This window comes from Podarcis raffonei, chromosome 13 (assembly GCF_027172205.1).
Source record: "Podarcis raffonei isolate rPodRaf1 chromosome 13, rPodRaf1.pri, whole genome shotgun sequence".
NCBI lineage: Eukaryota > Metazoa > Chordata > Lepidosauria > Squamata > Lacertidae > Podarcis > Podarcis raffonei.
The window spans coordinates 52,698,522-52,724,485 of NC_070614.1; the positions used below are offsets into that span (position 1 = coordinate 52,698,522).

Genomic DNA, 25,964 nt, shown 5'->3' on the forward strand with positions numbered 1-25,964 from the left:
CCTACCTACCTAAATGCCTGCACCTGAGACGGCCATAGCACGGATGTCCATTTTACAGCTGAGCAAACTGAGGCCGGGGATGAAAAAAATGGCATCTTCCCTTTCTAGAGTGGGGGGTTAACCCCAGGGCCCCTGTCCTGTTGCCTCATTACCTCCTCCTCTCCAAGTGAGGGGGGAAACCAAATCTTCCCTTTTATGTGTGTTTGTTTGTGGGTATGGGACTGGTGTTGAACCCCCTTCCCACTTTCTCTTCTCCTCTGTTCCAGACACGACGGCGGCCCTGCGCCTCATGGAAGAGTCATTGTTGCTGGACCAGAATTTCCGACACAAGGCAGAAAAACTCCTTGGGATTTTCCAAAGTGAACTGTTTCAGGCTCTCCTGGGTGCGTATGGGAGGTAGCTGACACCAGGACTGATGGGGGGAGCAAGCCAGGGTGCTGCTTGAAGAAATTGAGGAGGAGCCTAATGGGCAAGGGGCAGGGCTTACATGCAGTACTCAGTCCAGCTTTCCCAAGCCTGGGGCCCACCAGATGTTGTAGTCCAAAACAGCTAGAGGGCTCCAGGTTAGGAAAAAGTCGTTTAGTTTCTAAAAGTCAATGCATGAGTCATTTCCCTCCTAACAGCCCAACTCCCAAATGTGGAGTATGAGGTGCAGGGAATGCACTCTGAATGTGCTCAGAGCCATGCTCATCTTTATTAACAAAAGAATCATAGAATTGTAGAGTTGGAAGGGACCCCAAGGGTCATCAAGTCCAACTCTTTGCAATGCAGGAATCTCTACGAGATCATACATGACAGGCGGCCATCCAATTTCTGCTTAAAAACCTCTAGTGAAGGAGAGTCTACCACCTCCCAAGGGAGTCTGTTCCACTGTCAAGCAGCTCTTACCATCAGAAATTTATTCCTGATATTTAGTTGGAATCTCCTCTCTTGTAACTTAAATCCACTGGTTTGGGTCCTAGTCTTCATCTTCCATGTGACTGCCCTTGAGATATTTGAAGATGCTAACATATCTCCTCCCAGTCTCCTCTTTACCAGGCTAAACATACCCAGTTCCCTCAACCATTCTTCACACAACTTGGTTTCCAGACCCTTGATCATCTTTGTCACCCTCCTCTGCCCGCACTCCAGCTTGTAAATATCCGTCTTAAATTGTGGTGCCCAGAACTGGACACAGTACTCCAGATGTGGTCTGACCAAGACAGAATCGAGTGTGACTATGACTTCCCTTGATCTGGACCCTAGACTTCCGTTGATGCAGCCTGAGGCCTTGAAGTTAATAAGCCCTGCCTGCCCCATATGTATAGATAAGCTAGAGAACTAGGTGCAGAAGCCAACGAAGTGTGGCTTTGTGAAGGAGGGCTACTGAGAAAGTGTGCAGAAAAAGAACCTGAAAGCTTATTGGAGAGACAGAAATAAGAGGAAGCTGTCTTATGCTGAGACTATTGGTCCCTGTGGCTCAATATTCTCTACACTGACTGGCAGCAGCTCCCCAGGGTTTCAGACAGGGAGTGTCTCCCAGTCCTATGTGCAGATGCCACCAAGGATTGGACCTAGCACCTGATGCAGAGGCTCTCTCACTGAGCTGCATCCCTCTCCTAAATAGTGGTGTAAATGGGCAAGCAGACATTGCATAATGGAGGGGGCAGGGCAGGGAGAATTCCCACTAAAATTTTCAATGACCGCCGTTTCCCAGGAGAGAAGTTTTTGAAAAACAGTTCTTGAATATATTTTTAGATTAAAAGATCTTAAGTTATTTTTGGGCAGGGATCTCAAGTCCTGTAATTTCCCAAGATTTCAAAACACTGTTTAGAGGAGCTAAAAATGCAGAAGGCCAAGGGGGGAAATGAAGCAACTGTGTTTAATTTGTTTTGCAGGTGGGCGGGTTGCACGCGGGTTCAAATAGCCAACGAAGTGCGGTTAGCTTTATCACGGGGTACAAATACTTTTTGAAATGGGTACCTGAGCCTTCACCAACTTAGAGCCTTCTAGATGCTTTGGACTACAACTCCCACCAGCCTCAGCTGATAGTAGTGCAAAACATCTGGAAGGCTCCAGGCTGGGGTCTATGAAGCATAATTCCCTGAGGAAAGGGAAGAGGATCTGGCTGGGGCAGTTGCTTATCTGAACTTGATAAATTGAGGAGGGTCTTAAAGCAATGAAGCAATGGGGGTGGGGGGAGAAGTGGGCAAAGCTTAAAAGTGGGAGGAGCTTGTTGGTTGGCTGGGGTTTAGAAGGGGAATTGTAGGGGAAAGAGAATGGCCAAAGTTAGGGAAGACTTTCTTCTTCTTTGGGAATTAGGGAATCAGAGGGCAATTAGGCATTATCTCCTGAATACCAGGCCTGAGCTTTGAAGGGGAGGGAGGAGGCAGAAGATGAAGCTTGTGGTGAGCCTTGTTGAGCTTTCACCATGGAGGGCGCCCAGGTGTATGGGTTCGGGGGCTGCTTTCCTCCAACCACTCAGCCCTCTCATCTCTCACCCTTGCTTCAGGGCCCAAGAGCCTTGTCTTGTCATACACCTGCTGAGTCTACCTAATGCTAGGAGGCAGCAGCCTCCTTATCTTCCTCCTCCTCCTCCTCCTCCTCCTGATGCCAGAGCTGCACCTGCAGAGACTCAGCCAGCCAGCCAGGGAGGGGTTTGGCTCAGCTCGTGGGTCTAAATATAGGCTTTAATCTGAGTTTCATAATTACTTCTGAGCTGGGCTGAAGGGAGGTGGGGATGGGATGCCTGGAAGCATCTAGGAGCTCAGCTGTAAGGCGCTTGGTGTGCACCTGGGGAGTCCTAAGTCCTTTTCTTCCCACACCTGTGTGGCCAGCTGCTCCCCTTGGCCTACCTTGCAGGAGGATGTTCTTTGCAGAGGAGGCTCCTCCAAGGCCTGTTTTGTGAAAATGTGCCTCCCAGATAGTGGCTTTTATTTTTCAGACAAAAGAAGAAAAAGAAATATTGGGGATCCCCCCATTTTTATCTAATATTAAACTTTCCATCCATGCTGTTGGTTTAGATATCCAGGAGTTTTATGAAGTGACCATTTCAGACACTCGCCCCACAACTTCACGGAGGTCTCGGCCTAAGGTAGGTGCTCTTTTATCAGTGATTTCCTTCCTCTTCCTATAGCTGTTTACTTTCTTAGTACTCTTGAGCCCAACTCCTCCAACCTTGGATTCTGCCTCAGTGGAATTACAGAATTTGCTGCCACTGGAGGCCGTGATGGCCACCAAACTGAATGTCTTCAAAAGAGGATTAGATAAGTTCATGGAGGAGGATAGGGCTATTGTTTGTTGCTTTTGTTTTAGCTACTTATTTGTATTTGTATCTTGTGAGGAGCCCTGATATCTTTTGATGAAGGGCAGTTAAAAATAAATAAATAAATAAATAAATAAATAAATAAAGGCTACCAGCCACAATAGTTATGCTTTGCCTCCACAGTCCAAGGCAGCAGTGCTTTTGTATGCCAGTTGCTGGAAATCGCAGGAGGGGAGAAGGCTCTTGTGCTTGGATCCTGTTAGTGGGTTTCTCACAGGCATCTGGCTGGCCACTGTGAGAACAGGATGCTGGACTAGATGGGCCTGCTTTGGTCTGATCCAGCAGGGCTTTTCTAATGTTCTTATTGTGCACCAGTGGGAAAAAAATCCAATGTAAATTTGAAGTGATTCTTTGGTCCCTGAGTGGATTGCTAGCTAGCTAGTTAACACCATCTTATTTATTTAATTTAGAAATTTCTTTACATTTATATCTCTCTTATTTCTTTTGACATGAAACCCAAGGCGACATACATGTGGTTCCTAGGCAGTCACCAATCCAAGTACTGTTCTGACCTAGACTTGCTTAACTTCAGCAAGGTGATGGCTTCATGTGCCTTTAGACCAGACCCTGGGGCCCTCCTGGGGCCATCAAAGCAGTATCTTTGTACAGTGGTACCTCGGGTTAAGTACTTAATTCGTTCCGGAGGTCCGTTCTTAACCTGAAACTATTCTTAACCTGAAGCACCACTTTAGCTAATGGGGCCTCCTGCTGCTGCTGCGCCACTGGAGCACGATTTCTGTTCTCATCCTGAAGCTAAATTCTTAACCCGAGGTAATATTTCTGGGTTAGCGGAGTGTGTAACCTGAAGTGTATGTAACCAGAGGTACCACTGTACACCTGAAGTCCCAAGAGCCCTTTTCATTTCAAGCCCTTTTCTGAAGGTTTCTCTCCCTTGAGGACATGAATACTGGGAAATGGGTGCCAGGGAGAGGCAGAACACAGCTAAATGTTTTTTGGGAAGAGCTGTGGCTGTGTGGTGTAACCCAGCTCTTGCACGAGTGGGGATCCCAAATTCAGTCTTCTGTATCACCATTGGGAATGGATCTGGGCTAGTGTGGTTAAGATCCTGGTGCTGGTCCAACAATATAAGGCAGCTTTACATATGATTTAAGCAAGAGACATGGCAACAGGAAGTTGAAGATTAAACCATCCAGACTCCTTGAGGTTGTATGCAGAGCAGTACAGACTGTTCGGATCGGATGGGTTGGAGGGAGCACTCTAAGGGACTGTTGGGGGATGTTCTTTCTAATTGAGTGAACTTCTGGTTAATTAATCTCACTGCTTCTCTTCTGGGAGAATGGAAGAAGGGAAATAGACACGGAGAAGCGGAGAAAAGAACTGTGGGCTCTCTCTCTCTCTCTCACACCCACCCACACCCTGGTGGATCTGCTTCTATGAATCCGGCCAATTAGAGGCCACAGGTGCCTTCCCATGCCCTGAAACAATGGAGACATGGATTCATTGGCTTTGAGCTTCAGTACGGACACGGGTGGCGCTGTGGGTTAAACCTCAGAGCCTAGGACTTGCCGATCAGAAGGTTGGCAGTTCGAATCCCCGCAACGGGGTGAGCTCCCGTTGCTCAGTCCCTGCTCCTGCCAACCTAGCAGTTCGAAAGCACACCAGTGCAAGTAGATAAATAGGTACCGCTGCTGTGGGAAGGTAAACGCCGTTTCCGTGCGCTGCTCTGGTTCGCCAGAAGCGGCTTAGTCCTGCTGGCCACATGACCCGGAAGCTGTACGCCGGCTCCCTCGGCCAATAAAGCGAGATGAGCGCCGCAACCCCAGAGTCGGCCAGGACTGGACCTAATGGTCAGGGGTCCCTTTACCTTTACCTACTTTGTCAGTGGCATGTTCCTCACTTAGTTTGGACTTCACAGCCTGTAGTAACCTCTACAACCCTCTCATCTGTGTCATTACCCAAAAGAGTACTCATTAGTGGTTACTCGTCATCCTGGAAAAAGTAACAAGTGGGGTGCTGTAGGGTTTTGTCCTGGGCCTGTTGTTGTTGAACCTTTTTATAAATGACTTGGATGAAGGAATTGAGGGGATGCTCATCAAATTTGCAGGTGACTCCAAACTGGAAGGGGTAGCTAATGCTGCAGAAGACAGAATCAGAACCTTAACAGATTGGAGAACTGGGCGCTAGCTAACAAAATGAATTTCAATAGGGACAAATGTCAGATGCACAAATATAGGATGGGGGCACCTGACTTACTAGCAGTACATGTGAAAAGGATCTAGGGGTCTTGGTGGACCACAAGCTTAACATGAGTCAACAGTGTGATGCAGCAGCAAAAAAAAGAGCTAATGCTGTTCTAGGCTGCATCAACAGAAGTATAGTGTCCAGATCAAGGGAAGTAATAGTACCACTCTATTCTGACTTAGTCAGACCACACTTGGAATACTGTGTCCAATTCTGGGCATCACAATTTAAGAAGGATGTTGACAAGTTGGAATGTATGCAGAGGAGGGCAACCAAGATGATCAAGTGTATGGAAATTAAACCTTATAAGGAGCACTTGGAGGAGTTGGGTATGTTTAGACTGGAAAAGAGGAGAGTGAGAGTATATATGATAGCCATATTCAATTATCTGAAGGGCTGTCACATAGAGGAGGGAGCAAGATTGTTTTCTCCTGCTCTGGAGGGTAGGACTCAAACCAATGGCTTCAAGTTGCAAGAAAGGAGATTCCAACTAAACATTCGGAAAAACTTTCTGACAGTAAGAGCTGTTCAGCAGCGGAACAGACTCCCACGAGGGGTGGTGGACTCTCCTTCCTTGGAGGTTTTTAAAGAGAGGTTGGATGGCCATCTGTCATGGATGCTTTAGCTGAGATTGCAGGCAGTTGGACTAGATGGCCCATGGGTCCCTTCCAACTATTCTATGATTATCTATTTCTCTTGCTGCTGCCTGTTACAGCTTCCTGTAGCAGTGAGTTCCACAGGTGAATTGTGTGTGTGTGTGCGTGCGTGCGTGCGTGTGTGTGTGTGTGTGAGGGGGGGGATACTTCTTCACCAACACCTCTGTTCTGTTTGTCACACACTGGAGATGTCTTGCTTGTGGGTTTCTCATTGGGGCATCTAGTTGGCCACTATGAGAACAAGATGCTGGACTAGGTGGGTCTTTGGCTTGATTCAGCTGCTGCTGCAGTACTCTTCTTATGCTCCCTTTCTCTTCTCCCACCTTCACCCCACTATGGAGCTGAAACCTGCTCCATCAGGGCCTCTACAGTGACAGGGTTCTATCCAACATTAGTTGTTCTCAGAGCGGTCCCATTGAAATGAATGAATGTGACTAACTTAGGTCCATTGTTTTCAGTGGGCCTATTCTGAGCATAACTTCATTGTTTCGAGCTCAGGTTTCTTTTCCCTCCAGCACCAAAATAGTCAAATGGAGGTTGACAGTGCAGGGGTGGATATAGAAGCAATTTCTGAGGAACCAGGGCAGAGCGGCAGGATAAGGATGTGAAACAGGAACAAATAGAATCTATGAGGTGAGGTTCACTCCTGGAGACCCCACTTTCTGCAGTGACTGAGAGTCTCTGCATGACCAAGGCTGATGTACTAACTACACTTTTTCCTAGATGTGTCAGATCTGGCCATGTCTGTATTAAAACTCATTTGAATTACTACCATGGGCTTTGCGTATGGTTGCCTTTGAAGAATGTCCAGAAGCTTACAGCTGGTTCAGAATGTTGCAGTGGAGCGGCTGCTGAATGGGGTGAATTATAACAGGAATGGGGTCTGGAAGCAGCCCTCTAAAACTCTCTGTATGGCCCTTTGTCTGTCCCCAGACAAAGACCCTTATGGGCCATTTTCCATGTGTTTTTGCATGGTTGGAGTGTGTCCTTTGAAGTGCAATTCTTTTATTTTATTATTCAACACGTTTAAATTCCATATGTCCTCAAAGGAACTGATGGTGGCATACATTGTTCACTTACTCCCTGTTTTGTCTTCACAACAACCCTGCAGTGTAGGTTAGCTTGAGAGACTATGACTGGCCCAAGGCCATGCAATGAGTTTCAAGGCTATGTAGGGATTTGAACTCTAGTCTCCCAGGTTCTAATCCAATACCTCTAACCACTGCACCATACTGGCTCTCTTGATTAACTGCATGGCTTTGGGAAGAATAATAGGGACCTGCCTTTATAAGGATTTCTGATGCATTACATGTTAAAGCAATGTTTGAACACTCATAAATCTATGTATAAATGCTGAGAATGATTATTTATTGATGTTACAAGCATGGTCCTTGCTAAGAAGATGGGGAAGCATATATAGGGACTGAGTAAAGGAGAATGAGCAGTCCCAGTGGGGGAAGGGCAGAGCATGGCTTGTGGGGCATGAAAGTGCTTTTCTGCACAGATGCAGTTGCTCAAAGAGGGGCAGATCCTGGAAGGCCTGGAATTTAGATCTGCCTTCTCTCTGTTTCTTACCAATGACCCTCCTGTTCTAGGGTGGGTTAAGAAAGAGACAGAAGATAAGGCTAGCCTGTTTCCTCATGGGTTTTATACAAATCTATAGGGCAGCCATGTTACAGTTCTGCTTGTCTCAGCTCAAAATGGCTAGCATAGAGCAGGGAAAGGTGCAGAGAAGCAGGACAAACACCAGAACTAGAGTTGCCCTTGGCACAGTGCTGATGAGCTAAGCAGATCTTGGCTCAGCTCTGCCACGGCCACCACATACTTTCTCTGCTGCTGCTTTGGTGGTGGCTGCGTTGGTGTAGAGCCAGCTTGGTGTAGTGGTTAAGAGCGGTGGACTCGTAATCTGGTGAACCGGGTTCGATTCCCCGCTCCTCCACATGCAGCTGCTGGGTGACCTTGGGCCAGTCACACTTCTCTGAAGCCTCTCAGCCCCACTCACCTCACAGAGTGTTTGTTGTGGGGGAGGAAGGGAAAAGGAGAATGTTAGCCGCTTTGAGACTCCTTCGGGTAGTGATAAAGCGGGATATCAAATCCAAACTCTTCTTCTTCTTCTGCGTTGGCACCACTCACTGCCCCTCCACTGGGCTTCTGGATTCACTTCATTGATGGATGGGCACCACCACTTTTGAGTGGGAGCTAAACTCTGCTCCCAGCCATGGTGACCACTTGCCATCTTACAATACCCAAAATGCAATCCCTTGCCCCATACATCTGTTAAATCCACAGATTTAATATATTTATAATCCTGCTTGAACTATAGATATATGAAATTAGTAAATTTTATAGATCTGTGGGCCAGGGCATTACATAAGTTCATTAATAATATTTTTGAGTGACTTAAAAATGGAGGAAAGCTAGCACAGATGGGACTCAAGTTTGGCTCCTGTTCCAAAGTGGGACCGTTTCCTGTTGCTGAAAAGCCTCTGAGGTCTGTTTAGCAGTGAATGGCAGCAGAACCTGGTCAGGCAAGTGAGGGGCTCTGCTGAGACTCTGGGCCCCTTGTCAAATGCCTGACATGGTTGACAGCTGGCGCCAGACCTGCTGAAAAGGGCAACTGAAATGATCAGCAGTTTGGAGCAAGCTCAAGTATTTGGGGCTTTGTGCAGAGCAATCTTATACGCTAGTTCCACTGGAAGGGGATAAAAGATCCATTCTCTATACCTTCAGCATAACCCCTCAGTAATTATCTCTTGGCTGCTAAAAACTAGCAGGGAGGGGGACAGTTGGCTGGGCCAAGGAGATGTCGGTCTAAGAGGGAGATGAGTGAAATTAATACAATTATTAATGATATGGGTAGGTGTCCCCCTGCAGTAATACTGTAGCTCAGGCACGTCCAGCTTCCAAGAGACTGTGATCTATAAAAAAACTGGCAGTGACCCATTGTATTGACCAGAGTTGTTAAGCTTTTTTGTTTTTTGGGGGAGGATCAGCCAAAGTTCTCGAGCTTTTTTTTGGGGGGGGTGATCAGGGTCCCGCGATCGACCATTAGATCATGATCGACCAGTTGGACATCCCTGCCCTAGCTTATCCTCTGCAATTGATTGACAGTAGTGTGGAATTGAACTCTCGGCCATGGAGTGGTGGTCAGTAGCTTAAGGGTAAGACAGATTTATGGAGATGGAGAGATCCAGCATTGGCTGTTGGAAGGGGCTTCAGCTTGGTGACAGAATACATTATTTGCTCACAGAAGGCCTCAAATTCAGTTTCCTCTACCATCACTTTAAAAAGACTTTGGAAGTGTGCTAAATGAGATGCCTGATGGCATGAGATAGCTTTATATGGAACTTCCATGGCCAAGGGCAGTCTAGCACTGAACACCAGTTGCTTTTAGAGCCATAGCAGGTATAAGGACCCTGTTGCCCTTGTGTTCTGCTTGAGGGCTTCCCATTAGGGCACCTGTTGGAAGCTCGAGGCTGGCCCGGGTAGACCTTTTCACCTGATCCAACAAAGCTCTTCTTATGTTCTCTCTGTTAGTTTCTGAGGATGACGTGGTTTTTGTGGGCCATGGTTTTTATTTGTCTCTACACCCCCTTGTCCTGCTTTGTCAATTTCCTCTCAGCGCTCATGATCTCATAAGCCCTCTCTCATCTCCTTCCCCAACTGAACCTCGCTCCAGAAGAGAGATTATTCAGGGCCCCCCCTCCCCACAACTTCATAATTTTAGTTGCTGGTGTAAATGACTGTGAGAGTGACTTCACAGAGTTTGTTTATCCTGTCTGCTGAGACGGAGAGAGGATAAGAGGAAGGAGCAGCAGCCGCCAGTTTCAATGTGACAGGAAGGAAGTCCTTTTTCTAGGAACAGATTCTCTCCCTCCCAAGAGCTGAAGCAGTTTAGTGTGGGCTAAAGCTGGCTGGAGGGCAAGGTGCCAGAAAATTCTTGGAGGGTTTCATAGGGTTCCTCAGTGTGCTGGGGCAGGCTACCTTTCCATATGTAGCAAGGGAATGCTGCAGACTTCAGGCACTGGCTATGAAGTCCTAGGGCAGCCTTTGCTAACCTGGCATCCTGCAGACTGTCTGGTCTTAGGAGCCTGCATAATAATAATATCACTGCTATTATTTCGTTAGATGATGATGATGATGATGAATTTCAGTGCCAGACTGTCTGATTTGGCGAGCTGGATTATCATTATCATTATTGCATTTATTTGTCATTTACTACTAAACTGTCTCAAAGCTACTTACAGTTATAAAAACCTGCATGATAAAAAACTTAAAGTACATCATTAAGATAAAATAACATTAATTGATGGAACGTGCTCATCCTGTCGTAACAAAGAAAGTGATAAATCCTACCCCACCCTGCTGAAAGATGAACACCAATACAGGCGTGGGGATCATCACACCCGGTGACCCCCCACATTGAGCCAAATGCATGGGGAAACAGGAATGTCTTTGACTGGTGCTCAATGGCTGATATTGCTGGAATTAGGTGCGTCCAACGCTCTGGGGAGAGCACTCCACAATCAGGGAGCCACCACTGAGAATGCCTGCTCTCACGCTGCCAACTTCTGTGCCTCTCTTGGAGGGGGCGGGGCAAGGAGAAGGGTCTCTGGTGATGAGGTGGGTTCATGTGGGGAAAGGTGGTCCCTAAGGGGATTGGGGCCCTGAACCATGTTAGGCTTTATAATATTAACAGTAGTTCAGGCAATCCAGAAGGGTTCATTCTGTGTTTAGCTCCAGAATGAGGGACCTTTGGCTTTCCAGAAGCTGTTGGAGTCCCCACTCCCATCAGCCCCAGCCAATGGCCTGGGATGATGGGAGTTGTAATCCAGCAACATCTGGAGGGTCAAAGGTTCCCATCCCTGGTATATATGAAGGCCAGCCAAACACCTGTTATGGAAGAATACTAATAAAAGTATCCTGGCTGTAATGGGGAAGGGAGGCATCTTGGTGTCCCCCCTATGAATTAAGATGGGGTACAACTCAGTGCTTGTGCAGGGGAACCTCTTGGGTTGCATCTCTTGCTCCGCCTGCCTTAGAGAAATTTAAAAACCCTTCCTAGAATGCGAGACATAATGCCTAGCAGCTGAAGAGTCTCTCAAGCTTGCCTCCTCAAAAGCACAGCCAGAATGTCTTGTCTCCCAAGACAGCTTGCAGGGCCAAAGCAAGTGCTCCTCAAATTTCGGCCCCCTCATCTGCTGCTCAGGGTGTCTCTAATCTGGCTGGCCTTGTACTCGCTTTGTCTTGCAGTAAGTGGGAAGGGCTGAAGTCAAATCAGTGACTGTTTTGGGGTTCCTGTTGGAAGTGTTCACCTGAAAAGAGAAATTTTAATAACATGTGGGACATTTGGGAAGGGACTTCAGGGCCTGAAAGCCACCTTGGGGTGGTGGGCCACCTATAAGAACCGAAAAGAAGAGTATAGGCTGCCAAATAGGACTTAGGGCCTCAAATAGCTGAAAGGACTCCTCTTCTTTTCCCACACATCCTCTCAGGTGTTAAGACCAGCAGAGAATGATCAGCTCTTGGTAGTTCCTCTGGCATCAGAGCTTTGGGGTGGTGGTTCTCTGGGACAACCCCTAAGTTAGGATCATGGAAAGTTGTACCTTATTCTGAGCTGGGCCGTAAATCTGTCTAGCCCAGTATTGTCTATACTGTCTGGCAGCGGTTCTTCAGGCAGGGTTTTTCCCCAGCCCCCCTTGAGATGCCATTGCGGACTGAACCTAGGACCTTCTACATGCAAAGCAGACGCTCCACCACTGAGGGACAATCAGTCCCTAAGTTGTGGAACTCCTTCCCTACAGAGGTGCACCTGCAACCTTCACGCCAGGTTTCTCCTCATATGGTGAAAACGCACCTCTTTATCCTGACCATTGCCACCTGAGAATGATATATTTAGGACCTACCCTATTCTTGTGACTGTAATTTGGGAAGGACCATAGTGGTAGAGCGTTTGTTTGGCATGCAGAATGCCTTAGGTTCAATCCCTGACTGCAACTCCAAGTAGGGCTAGGAGAGACCCAGAGACTGAAACCCTTAGAGCCACTGCCAGTCAGTGTAGACAGTACTGAGCTAGATGGATCAAATGGTCTGACTCAGTATAAAGCAGCTTCCTTTCTTCCTGTTTTAAACTGCTTTTCGTATTGTATTTCAAGATAGCTGAAACCCGCACTGAGACCTTATGGTGAAGGGTGGGTAAGAAATCAAATATATTATTATTATTATTATTATTATTATTATTATTATTATTATTATTATTATTCTATGTACACACATATAAAAGCACACACACACAACATTTCCCATTTTCTGTCTGTCTGTCTGTCTCATGCATCTATACCTATGTATATCTACTGGCACATACTCCCTGATATTCTCTCTCTCTCTCCATTTCCAGCAGATCTTCTGTTTTCTGCCTCCCCCTCACTTCTGTGATCAAGGCATTTTAGCTGCAGTTTTTAAAACTCTCCTCCCTCCCACCCCAACATCCGTTTGACCATATATTTCTATCTCTCTTTTCATGGGCATATATTTTCCTGGCAGTTGGATCTGATCTTTTCTTTTTAGCCCTCCTGTCTTCAACTCCAAATTTAACCTATTGCAGTCTGGTTTTTTTGGTTTTTTTGCAGGGGTTTGAGGGAGAGAATGTTAATGAATTCCTGGAGATCCTGTGTGTGTAAAGGTCAGATTTGTGGGGGTGGCATTCTTCTTTTTTTACCCCCTCTCTTGGCTCCCAGGCAGCCCCCCACCATTTTATATGAGATATTTCCTGTTAGGTGTAAAATTAAATTGGTCTCAAGTGTGTGTGTGAGTGACACTGTGTGTGTGTCACACACACACACTCACATATACATATACTTGTGATTATCTTCTCCCTCCCAACCATTATACAAAGGAAGAAAAATCTTCCGAAATTAGATGAGGATCAATACCCTGCCCTGAAATATCACACTCAACGCTTGTGCATAAGCACTGGGTTCCCAGGGTCCCCCAACGCCTTTTGGATCCCACTTTGTCACCACCACTTTCTGCCAGTTACATGCATGACCCATACTGGGTGAGCTCATATGACAAAAATGTACACTTGCAGTCTCACACACGTACAAACACACACACCCCACCAAAGTTCCTGATCTCTCCCTTCCTGATCCTTTCTGGACTTTGGTGCTGGGAAGAGGCTGTCTGTGCCTTTCACTTTCACCCACAATTGAAATTCAATCTCCCTCCCGCCAGCCTCTCATTCTACTACCTTCAGTCTCTCTGGCGCTGGGAGAGTTAACTCCCGGTGACGCTGCTGCCTCCACACACCGCCCACCTCCCTTGCTGGGCTGGATCCTTTCTGGCACTCAAAAGGTTAACCTCCTCTCCCTCCCCCCTTTTTCTTTGTGCCCCCCTCTCTCACTGCTCCATATTCCAGGTCCCTCTCCCCTCCCTCTGATGGGGAGCAGCAAGAGGGCTCTTCCTCTCTCCAATTCAGCCCCTACATCTTAGCGGGACCCCCCCTGCTCCTGGCCTTCCCCCCATTTCCCCCTTCTTCCCCCCTTCTCTCTATCTCTCTTCCTCCCCTCTTTTCCCACCCCTCCACCTTCTTTTCCACCTCTGCACCTCTTTCCAGCTGCCCGTCTTGAGCGAAGGGAGCAAAGGACTCTGTTTCTCTGAGAACAGGCAGAGCCTCCTTCCTTTTTCCACCCTCCCCTTCCTTCCTTGCATTCTGTCACTTCCCCCCCCTCACTGTAAGCTCTCTCTCTCTCCCCCCCTTCCTTTTGGATCTCTCGCCTCTCCTTTCACACACGCTGCCTTTCATCTCTCGCATACTCCCAACTGGCATCCCCCCACCCTAACACACACACACACACACCACCCAGATGCCAGCATTGGCACCCCTAGGATACACCAAAGCGTAGCTCAGGGGCGGGTGGGACGTAACACCCCTGGTACCCCTCATCAGTCAGGGTGATCTACCCAAGAACCATAGTTGAGGGGGGGGCAAGCGGTAACCCTGAGCCCCGGAATATCTGATGTTCTACAGACCTTTCCCAGCTAGGTGCTTGAGTCAAGAAAGGGATGGACTGCTTGTGCATAGTCACTACCAAGGTAAGATTTGCCTCTGGAGGGGGTATATTTGTGCCATCTTTTGTGCTTCTTGTTAACTGTGGGGTAGTTTGCTCACCTCTGCAAAGGGTGGGAAGGGGAGGGGGGTAAGAGAGCTCTAGAAAGCCATGTGTGTTTGTCTGTGTGTCAAGCGACGGAGCAGGGGCAGTTGCTGATGGGTGGCATGGAACAGCTTGGCAATGCTACTGGGTGCCAAGGTGGTCGCTGGTGATAGGGGTGGTTATGATGGTTGTGGTAAGCAATGGAAGAGACTCCTCCATTGCTTGAAGTGGTGGGAGGAGGTCTCCAGAAGCCTTCTGTCTCTCCCATGAGCAGTTTCCATGGAGCCGATGGCTGCGTGGGATAAGGCTCTATAGGGTGATGTGGGGTAGTGGTGGTGAGATTGGGGAGGTGGAATCATCCCTATAAAGAGGCAGGAGGGAGAGAAATGGGGTGTTGCAGCGGCAAAAGGTGGCATCTTTACTGCTGGAATGTGAGGATGCTGGCCCTGGTGCTGAATCTTTGGTGCTCTCCGTGGTGCTGAAAGTGGATGCCACAAGGCTTGTGCCTTAAAGAGCTTGCAGCTAAAGGAACGTGCCCATGATGGTGACGGTGGCGGAGCACTGGGAACACAACACACTACTAGGCTGACATTGGGTGCAGGTGTGTGCATGTTTGTGCGTGCACACACACACATTGTACAGCTCCAGAGGTTGCTGGGAGGTTTGTGCGTGCGGAGGGGGTGGAATGGACCCGTTCCCAATTCTACTTTGAAATGTCTTAGGGCTGGAATGGTTCTAAGATTAGGGTTAGTGGGGAAGTACAGGTCAAGGGTTGAGGTCCTTCTCTGTTTTAGCTGTCTTGCTAATGGGGGCTCTAGGGCTTTGCCATAAAAGTGTGTGTGTGTGTGTGTGTGTGTGTGTGTGTGTGTAAGAGAGAGAGAGATGCTTTTCCTATGCAGTTTCATTTGGTGTGTGGGGGGGAGGTTGGGGTCCTTCCCCAAGACAACTCATAGCACTGCGTTATGTATCTGTGTGCCTAGAAAGGTTGGGTGGTGGTTTTTTTTAATAACTAGGAGACTTTCGATTGTTGAAATGGTGTGTGTGTGTGTTGGGGTGCTGGGAATTCTAGATTTGGGCTACTGGTCTTGGGAAAACTTGTCAATAGCTACAGTATTGAGAATTGAGGAGTAGGTGCTTCTCTGTCCAATCTGAGAGCCACTTGAGTCCTATATAAGGTAGCAAGGGGACCCATCCATTTCCTTAGTGCTCTCCATGGACCTTGGTGCTCAGCAATTTCTGGCCTTGCTTTCCTAGTCCCTATACCTCCCTTCCCTGACTTCTTTTCCTGGTGCTGTGGGTGGGTGGGTGGTGGTGGTGGTCATTGAGATTTCCAGGCCTCATTCAGGGCCTGGTTCTGAGTGGGTATTGGGAACTGAACTCTCCCTTTCTCCACTGGACTAGGATTGAGAGCTGCCCCTGCTCTTGGCTGTTGGAATAAAAGGGTTTCCCACAGGTGTGTGATGGAGGTTGCCAGTGGGGTGGGGGCAAGAGAGGAAGGCCTGCATGTGCCAAGATGGGCAGCAGGAGGGAGAGCAGTGTTGGGGGGAGTGAGGGAAGGATAAAAGTCTGGCATCTTCTGATGCTCATCCGAAAGTATTTGTCTCTTAGCAAACTCATGTTACTTCAGAGAACAGCAGATGGAGGAAGCATAAGAATGCACCACCTAAGAGGGAGGGTGGGGGAAGCTGTGGAATGCAGTGTCTTGACAAAGCAAGTTCAAGAAACCTTTCTTAACAAAAAAAGAAAAAAAAGAAAAGCATTCCGCATTGGGTTTTCTGCCCCTCCATGGAAACGCAGAGCAATCCAAGATCCCATCAGGCCTTTGGAGAATGGAATGATTCAGTCCTGATTAGTCAGGGCGGGGTGAACATTTAATTATAAAATAAGGCATTGAGGTGGGTGGGTGGGGGGAGAGTGAATGAGTCTGTGGGGTGGGGGTGGCCAGGCTCCAGGGGTGCACAGTGAACAGGTGTTGCTTTTGGCTGAGATGGCTTAAAGTGTAGCTGGCTTATTGGGGGTTTTTTTGAAAAAAGAGTGGGGTGTTGAGAGCGCATCACCCGGGGTGTATATAAGTGTGAGTGGGGGGAGGGGGAGAGAGACAGAAATAGCACCAAAAGGAGCCATTTCGTTCTGCCCGTCACACATATACACACACACAATGCTTGCGCTAAATACCACACTCCAACTGTACATGAATGCTGATTTTGGGGTGTGAGTGAGGAGGGTGGGGTGGTAGAAGAGAGAGAGGTTGAGTGGTTCGAACGTCTGATAGGAACCAGTAGTAGAAACTGCAGTGGCTGTCCGCTTCCAGGCGGAAATGGAATTTGGGGTGGTGGTGGTTGAAAGGTGTAAGTGCAAATAGGAGGATGAGAGAATGTCTGGGGTTCTCCCCCCCCCTCACAACCCCCCCCCCAACAAATTTTCTTGGTAGTGGGGAAAGTGATATAGTCTATTTGAGAAGTGTCTCTAGGCCGCATAACTGAAAATCAGGGTAGGGGGCTCTGTATGATGGGTGCCTAGATTGATTTTGCTGCGGAATGTAAAGCAGGCAGTGGAGTGGGTGGGGAATGGCGTTAATAGGGTTGGGTGTGTGAGGAGGGGAGACACAATCTGGGGCAGCTTTTCCCAATCGGATGCCCTCCAGATGTTGGGACTACAACTCCCATCAGCCCTAACCAGTACTGACTGGGGTTGATGGGAGTTGTAGTCCCAAGATCTGGAGGGTGTTGGGCTGGGGAAATCAATTCTACTGAGACTGTAAGTTATTTCTTAGCCCTGAATGTGAGGGTATATCTACATTAATTTGTGCAGACACACAACACATCTGTAAGTGTGTCTGAACACTGTGAGGCATAAGAATAGAGTGCATTATTTTTTCTTTTTCTAAAAAGGTTTTGGGGAGGGGGAGTCTGGTGATTGTGGAGAGGGAGAGCTCTCAGCACAGCAGCAGGAGTCCCTGGCCCATCATGATGTGCGGGGTATAAGTAATAAAATTATAATAAATTTTATAAGTCACTGGCAAGAGTGAACAATAGGTTTTCTGGGGAAGGGGGAATCGGACTTCCACTGAAAATAGCCTCCCCCCACTTTCCATAAATTGACAATGGTCCATTAATAATGGATGTGGGCACTGGGAGTGATTGACTAGGGCTTTACTTCCTGAGGCTTCATCCATCTCTACTCTTATCAGATCTTCTAAGGACTGGCCTTGGATTCTTTGCTGGTTAAGTGCATGTGGAGGGGTGATGAATGTGTTGAGGAGGGGTGGGAGAGAAGGACCCCTGAGGTTTATTAGATTGGTCTTTGCTTCCTTACATTCCAGACTAAGGGCCTGATCAACATTTGATGGCTTCATGGTACTTGTCTGTCATTTGGGGTCTTCAGGGCCTTGGCTAAGCTTGGAAACCCACTCTTCAGAGTTGACCAGCAGGTATTAAAAATAGAATCCAGGGAGAAAGTTGGGTTGAGTTAAGCCACCCACAGTGAGCTGTGTGGGAGTGTTCTTGCCTGCCTTCCCATTCATAGTTTTGATCCATGAAGAGTTCTTAAAGTGTCAAGAGCAGGTGACGTCAGGAGATTTAAAGGCAGGTAGTTTCTTTTTTCTTTTTTTCTAGGGGAGAATTTTTTAGAGACATTTCCTGTGGACAATCTGGTCAGAGTTCTAGGACAAAGATGGGGAAACATTTTTTGCCCGAGGGCCACATCTCCTCATAGGTAACTTTCTGGGGGGCAGAAGGTTTTTTTTTTTTTTTGGACAAGCAAAAACACTTGAGATGGGGACAGGGCAAGGCTGGTGAGGGATGAAGCCTTGGGTGTGTCCTGAGGAGAGTCCCAAGAGCCACATACAGAGGCTTAGAGGGCAGCATTCGGCCCTTGGGCTTGCCGTTCCCCCTCCTAGGAACATAGGAAGCTACTTTATACTGATTCAGATTATCTAGATCAGTATTGTCCAAATAGTTCAGTCTATATAGCTCTATGGTCCATAAAGCACAGTATTGTCAACAAAGACTGGCAGCAGTGGCTGTCCAGGCTTTCAGGCAGAGGACATTCTGATTCTTACCTAGTGATGCCTTTAGGGACTGAACCTGGATCCTTCTGCAGGTAAAGTAGATGCTCTGTATTATCCTCTAAGTTGATATCAGTGTGTTAACAGTAGTGTCTGGATCCTGCCCAGTTTGTATGTGTATTCTAGAGGCTTCAGGAAAGTCCCCCCTCCCACACTTCATTTTAACAACTGGAGTAGAAATTTGCCTTGAGGCCTGTGAAGATAGCAATTTGGAATCATCTAGATGTAGACAAATGCCTAGAATCAGGAGTGCAAAGGTGTTTGATATCAATCAGCCATCTTTTCTAGTCACTCGTTTGGAATATAGGAAACTGTCTTTATACTAAGCCAGACTATTATCACCAATGGTACACTGACAATGGCTCTCCAGGTTGCAGACAGGAATCCTTTCTTACCTGTACCTGGAAATGCCATATGGGACTGAACCCTGGGGCCTTTTGCATGAAAATCAGCTGTTCTACCATAAGTTTGGGCCCTTTCCCAGCTACTGAGTTTCTAGATTTTTGCGTCTGTCTTGAATGCATATTGGTGGAGACTGATTGATCCAGGTAGAGCATTTGGGGTGGATGTAAAAGTGTGAACAGGTTCAGCTTTCCTTTCTAGAAGGCCTTGGATTTAATGCAGGAGTGGGGAAATCTGTGTAGTTGCCAGAGTTACAACTCCCATCATTCCTGAACATGCTTGGCTGAGGCTGCTGGGAATTGAGTCAAGCAGCATTTGGAAGGGTGCAGGTCTCCCATTCCTCATCTAATGTCACAATATAGGGGTATTAATTTATTAGGGAGGTGGGTGCATTAGTACCAAGGTGCTTCAGGTAAATCACATGAGGGATTTGATTACACTACTTATCAATGACCAGGATGGAAAGTATGTTTTTTTAGATGACTAGGTGTTGGGCGCGGAATCCTTGCTGGGCTATTCTGAATGCTTTGGGCAGACATTGGACTTGAAAGTATCTAGCCATGGCTATTGTTTGTTTCAGGGAGTGGGTGGCGCTGTGGGTAAAAAACCTCAGCGCCTAGGACTTGCCGATCGCATGGTCGGCGGTTCGAATCCCCGCGGCGGGGTGCGCGCCCATCGTTCGGTCCCAGCGCCTGCCAACCTAGCAGTTCGAAAGCACCCCCGGGTGCAAGTAGATAAATAGGGACTGCTTACCAGCAGGAAGGTAAACGGCGTTCCGTGTGCTGCGCTGGCTCGCCAGATGCAGCTTGTCACGCTGGCCACGTGACCCGGAAGTGTCACCAGACAGCGCTGGCCCCCGGCCTCTTAAGTGAGATGGGCGCACAACCCTAGAGTCTGGCAAGACTGGCCCGAACGGGCAGGGGTACCTTTACCTTTACCTTACTATTGTTTGTTTCAAAAACACCTAATAGCCATGGCTAAATATTTTCAACTTCAAAGCTAGGGAATCAAAAAAGGCTGAGGGGGAGGACCTTCCACCTCCCCTAGGCTTTGGAGGGTAACTTGTAGATTGGGGTAGAAGGGGAACCTGTGGCCCTTCATATATTGTTGGGCTCCAGTTCCCATAAGCCTCAGCCAACAACAGCAATAATCAGGGATGATGGGAGTTGCAGTCCAGCAACATCTAGAGGGCTGCTGGTTCCCCATCTAGATGGGGATAGACACATTCAGATGCTTCTAGGGGTGCTGTGAAGGATCCTGCTCAATCTCCAATGGCATATCCAGGTAGGACCGGGGATATCTCTTGCCTGAAACCCTGGAGAGCTAGTGCAGAAAATACCTACCTGGATGCGCAAAGAGAGTGATTTGGAATAAGGCAGCTTCCTATGTTCACTTCTTCAGATAATTAGCACAGGGCATGATCCATCCAGACATTTTCCCATGCAAGGTGCAGTTACAGTTCATTTTTCTGGGGTCTTTGTGAGACAGCGTCCCAATGGATCATGACTATTCTGGCCTGATAGTTTGTTGGTCCTTCTTCATGGTGTCCAATATGATCTGCTTGCCTCTACTGAGCTGTTTCCATGTATGTGCTAAAATTTCTTGGGGTTGGTGGTGGGAAGAGATTTATTTAAAAAGTGGCAGTCTTGCAGATCAGTCCTCATCAAGGCATCCGGAATGTGACTCCAGAAAGCTGCTAGATAGCCTAGAATAGCACTGCCTTTACCTTCACCCTTTTTTCTTGTTCTCAGTCTCTCCAGGCATGGATTACTTGTGAGAGTGTGGTGTTCTTTAGCAGCTGTAAGAAAATGGGGGTGGGATAGGGCATCCGGTTGGTTGGTGACATTTTGTGTGTGTGTGTGTGTGTTACATGCCTGTGTGGCTCTTGCCATTGATAATCTGGATTGGGAATGAGTCATCGTGTGTGAGTGAGTGTGTATGAGTGACAAGGAGAGAGAAACTCACAGTAGAAGATAGATTCCAAAAAAGAGAAATGCTTCTGAGGATGGGTGAGTGAACCGGGACTGACCTGTGACCACTGCCCCCCAAAGGTTTATAAATGATTTGGTCCAAGAATTGCTGGAAGGGGGGCTTTGCTGAAATTTAGAAAAGGCCCTTGAGCTGGCAGAAGGTGGGTGGGAGGTATCATGCAGCAGTATGTGAGAGGGGGAGGGAAGTACCGTAAATTAGGCAATTTGGAAAGGCTCAGTCTCAGTGAGAATTCAGCCACAGGACCTATTTTCAAGCATTTGGTGTTGGAACAAAAGTCCTCCTAAGGGCATTTAGGGAAGGTTGTGGTTGTGGTTGCAAAACACCCCAGAATCCACCGGAAACTTTATACACATGTGTACACACCCACACAACACACCTGTTGCATCCCAGCAGGTAGATCTTGGGTATCAGTCAGTGAGATTGACAGATCTGGTCCAGAGTAGATGCTTTTCAAACACGTATACTAATAACCACATAGGCAATCTGGCACACACATTTTTTTCTTGATATCAAGAAAAGCTGGATGTATTTATGATTTTTAATTGTATATTGTACTGTTTTATTTTAATAATCTTTTAACTGGCCTTAAAGCTATTTTGGAAAAGGTGGGATGTGTATGTTTTAGAGAAAACAACTTATGCAACCCAAATAGACCATGTAAAAATCTTCCATTTTTGCTCACGCTGTCTAGTTTTTATCCTTTCCCGCCACCTAAGGAACTCTGAACAGTTTATGTGAATCATCTGCCCCCTCACATCTCAGCAACCCTGTGAGGTAGATTAGTTGGGAGAGTTGAGCCCATCAATTTCACCCACTGCATTTCATTGATTTGTAGGAATTTGGACCCAGGTCTCCTCTCCTGCCTGGCCCCCACAGTCCAACATACTTTCCACTCCACTGATGCTTTAAAAATGTATATCGTTAGAAGTAGTATTCAAACTCACTTGCTTTTTAAAAAAGTATTTGCTGGGAACATATATTTGACATTTTTTTAACTCTCTTGTCTTCAACTGGTGGGTCAGGACCCACTAGTCGGTTGCAGCCTGATCCAAGAAAAAGGTTATCCAAATACATGTTGGAGTTAAAAGTGGGTCCTGGGTCTGAAAAGGTGGAAGATACTTGTTTTAACTGACTTTTCCTGCTCTCTGTCCTACATTTGGAGGTGTGAATGGTGCAAAGGGCTGGTCAGTGACAGAGTCCATGGTGGTTGTGGTGGAGAGGGTCAATGTCACTTTCAGCATCTTGTCTGAAAATGCCTTGACCTGTCTGAAGATCTGGCATCCTCAATGGGGTGACTGGTCCAGAGCTCAGTGGTGGAGCATTGGCTTTGCATGTCAAAAGTCCTTGGTTTAATCACCAACAGCATCTTCAGATGAAAGGGGCAGGGGCAGGCAATAAGAAGAGAGACTCTCTTCTCCCTGAGACCCTGAAGAACAACTACTAGCCACCCTCCTTCTATCCACACCATACATTGAAAGCACGTTCAAAGCATATGACTTCCCCAAAGAATCCTGGGGACTGTAGTTTCACCCTCACAGAGCTGCAGTTCCCAGCACTTTTAACAAACAAGTGCTCATGATTCTTTGGGAGAAGCTATGTGATTTTAATGTGTCTTTAAAGGTAAAGGGACCCCTGACCATTAGGTTCAGTCATGGCCAACTCTGGGTTTGTGGCGCTCATCTCACTTGATTGGCCGAGGGAGCCGGCGTACAGCTTCCGGGTCATGTGGCCAGCATGACTAAGCCGCTTCTGGTGAACCAGAGCAGTTCACGGAAACGCCGTTTACCTTCCCACCGGAGCGGTACCTATTTATCTACTTGCACTTTGATGTGCTTTCGAACTGCTAGGTTGGTAGGAGCAGGGACCAAGCAACGGGAGCTCACCCCGTCGCGGGGATTTGAACCTCCAACCTTCTGATCAGCCAGTCCTAGGCTCTGTGGTTTAGACCACAGCGCCACCCGTGTCCCTTGTGCCTTTAATTTCTTTTAAATATTTGGTGTAGATCTGCATAGGCAAAACTAGAGTAGATGGAGGGATTGCCTGAGTTTTGGGACAAGGCAACTTCATAGCTTAGGAAAAACCAAGGGGATGCTGGCAGCAATCAATCCAGTTTTTGCTTATCTAGTGAGTGTGTTACATATACCATGACCCATTTAGTTGCTCTTGTATGGGTGGTGGATATAGGATTATAGCTGTGAGGTTTGCTCTAAAGGGAAAGAGGGGTGGCTAAATCCCAGATTTTTATAAGAATGGAAAGGTCAGACAGGAAGCTGCCTTCTACTGATTCAGACACTTGTTCACTATTGTTTACTGGCAGTGGCTCTCCAGGGTTTCAAGCAAGAGGTCTTTCCCAGCAGATGCCATTGGGGATTGATCCTAGTATCCTCCTGCATTCTACCACTGAGTTTCCTCTAGGTAGGTATCAAGCTTTAGAGATGCAGCAAATGCTTTGGCTAGCTGTTTGCATATCTCCTCAGACAAGTTTTGACAAGCCTTCTAAGTTGAGCTCTTCGTCCCAGTCTACATCTGTACTGGAAATGTTTTAAAGATGTTTTTATCATTTTATCACTTCTTGTTTGCCATCCTGGGCTCCTTGATATAAAGGATATAAATAAAAATAAACTTCACTGGTTAGGACTGCAAGCTTTTGGGTTGTCCTGGACTCTTCTTCAATGAGCTGTGCTTGGTATAAGATAGTGAATGACCTTTGAACCAAAAGGAACTGTTTTTGCCAACAGGGTTGTTTGGGGTGGCAAATCCTTGGGAGGCCACAGATTTTAAGAGATTTCTATTCCAGAAGTGGATGTTTGTGATGTTTAATTGGTTGATGGGCTTTTATTTGTCAATAATAATAATAATAATAATAATGCAAATTTGGCATTAATGCCCCCCCAAATATGATTGAAAATATGCAAACTAAGTGTTCAGGGGTCTTGAACAGTGTCTTTCTGTTGCAGCCATTAGATTTTCACCAGACATTCTGTGTTTGTCTGGAGTGATGGGTTAGGTGATAGTGAGGTGGATGATGGAAACGGACTCAGACTTCAGAGGACATGTTTGCAGTCCTGTTGTGTTCTTGCGTTGTTTTCAAAGGTTTCCATGCAGGCAGGCAGGAAGGCAGGGCCTCTGTGCCCTTTTACATCCACCATGATAGTCGGGCATCAACAGGTGGAGCGTTGCAGTGTTGAGGGAAACACTTTGTCAGCGGTTTCTACTTACTATGCAGCTGCTATGGGCCCTGAGTTTTTGTACACGAAAGTAGTGGTGGCCTCAAAGAGGACTGGAAGCTTGGGCTACATTTGTGTGAACAAAAGCTAATGGTGTTTTGCTAGGAAGTATGTGCCTTATATCTCTGTGCTACTTACATGCACTCCACTGACAGGAGTACGTTCTGTGTCTTCTCCTGACAAATGCTTTTCTGAAGTTATGGGAAGCGCTCAGGGAAGTGATGGAAATACATGTCTCCCCAGCAGCCCTGGTGTGTGTTGAAGATGGCCTGAGATGGAGGGCACATTATGAATGAATTTCCTTCCTGAGCCTGCAAAAAGTGGTGGCTGCCCCAGGAGTCATTGGCATGAATGGGATTGTAACAGTGCAGACCAAGGGTCTGCAAAGCTGTATTCATGAACAGAAGTAGCAGACAGAGGGGGTAGCTTTAAGAGAGTCTTCCTCCATGCAAGCCCTCTAGACGTTGCTGGAGTCCAACTTCCAGTGACTACCATGGCCAAGGACTGCGCCACTTTGGAGAAGGTGGCTTTAAGATGTTTAAGGGGATGCCGCCGCTAGTGCTGGAGATGAGCCAGATCTACCCAGCTCCTGGGGGAAACTTTCTCCAAAATAAGCTCAATTGAAATGAATGGGACCCACGCCTATTTATCCCAGTGGAGCTGATAAGATTGCTGGGAGAGCCCTACTGGATCAGGCCAATGGCCCATCTAGTACATCATCCTGTTCTCACAGTTGCCACCTGGAAATCCTCAAGTGGGATCCAAGCACAAGAGCACTTGCCCCTCCTGTGGCTTCCAGCAACTAGTATTCAGAAACATTGCTGCCTCTGACTGTGGAGGCAGAGCATGGCCATCCTGGCTACTAGCCACTGATAGCCCTTCCCAATCCTGTATCCATGTTGGTGGCCTTGGATGCCTCTGGAGTGAGTTCCATAGTTTAGCTTGCTCAGGAGACTGTCCACATGAATTCTGCTTCAGATCTGTCTGCCACCCTGAGTGGCCCCCAATCCTCCTCCAAGGCATTCCATCTTTCTGTACCTCCAGTTCCTGCCCACACCAGCCCTTTATATTAGGAAGTCTCTCAAGGAGGTTTCATATGTGAAGAGCTTTTATGGCTTACAGAACAAGGCAGGCCACTCTCCCTCACCCAAACCCCCAGTGCTCCCAGCAGAGGTTGGGGAGGATGGTGGTGGGATGTCCCCACATCACAGCTGTTTGCTGTTTTAAGGCAGAGGTGGTGATACCCACAGGCATGAAGATGTGTGTTTTTGAAACCACCCAAATTTTGTTTCGGGGCGGTAGAGGGTTGTGCAACTGTTTTTTTGACAATTGCGAGGTAACTAAAACACCTCAGGCCAAGGGGGGAGATTGACGAAAGCTTCCTAAGGCAGTGTTCAACCCACTCCTGATTTCGAAAGCAGTCTGCACCACACAGGTTCCCTCTAGAAGTTTTGGACTACAGCTCCCATCATCCACTAGCCAGCTGAGGGATGATGGGAGCTGTAGTTCAAAACATCTGGAAGGTGCCACATTGGGGGAGGCTGCGCTATCCAGTTTCTTCCTCCCTCCCCCACTTTTATCTCTCTTCTCAATCCTTGGCCGCCTCATCCCAGCACCCTCCCCCCTCCTATCAGCCTCGGCTGCCTCTTGGATGCCATGGCAACCAGGGATAACTGGATCATGAATGCGTAGGGGGGGATTATTTCAGGCAACGTACAGCAACACCCCCCTCCATTTTCCTGTGTAGGCCCTTCATGCCCAGTTCCATCCAGTTCCCTTTCTACCCACCCCAAGGACTCCCAAAGAGATGGGGGGACACACATGCTATTAATTTGGCATGGGGGGCGCAATATGGGGAAGAGGTTAAGGGCTTGCTTAACTTCCAGGTCACAGATAAATCCTGTTTCCAGTGCCCAAGATGAATCCTGGAAGCAGGTAGACTCAGCCCATACATTATTATTA

The 25,964-nt window shown here is 47.5% G+C and overlaps 1 protein-coding gene across 7 annotated transcripts in view; it reads left to right on the forward strand.

The window, feature by feature from the left end:
* The first annotated feature begins 266 nt into the window (after positions 1-266).
* DLG4 (discs large MAGUK scaffold protein 4) overlaps positions 267-25,964 on the forward strand; it is a 131,600-nt gene continuing 105,902 nt past the window's right edge. For 4 of the 7 annotated variants that reach the window (XM_053362193.1, XM_053362192.1, XM_053362198.1 and 1 more), the window contains exons 1-2: positions 267-383; positions 3,003-3,073. In XM_053362193.1, the coding sequence (XP_053218168.1) occupies positions 290-383; positions 3,003-3,073 (165 nt within the window). In that variant the 5' untranslated portion in view covers positions 267-289. Of the gene's footprint in view, positions 384-3,002; positions 3,074-13,577; positions 14,257-25,964 lie in introns of those variants that run through there. The other 3 variants (XM_053362200.1, XM_053362203.1, XM_053362206.1) reach the window with 1 other exon arrangement.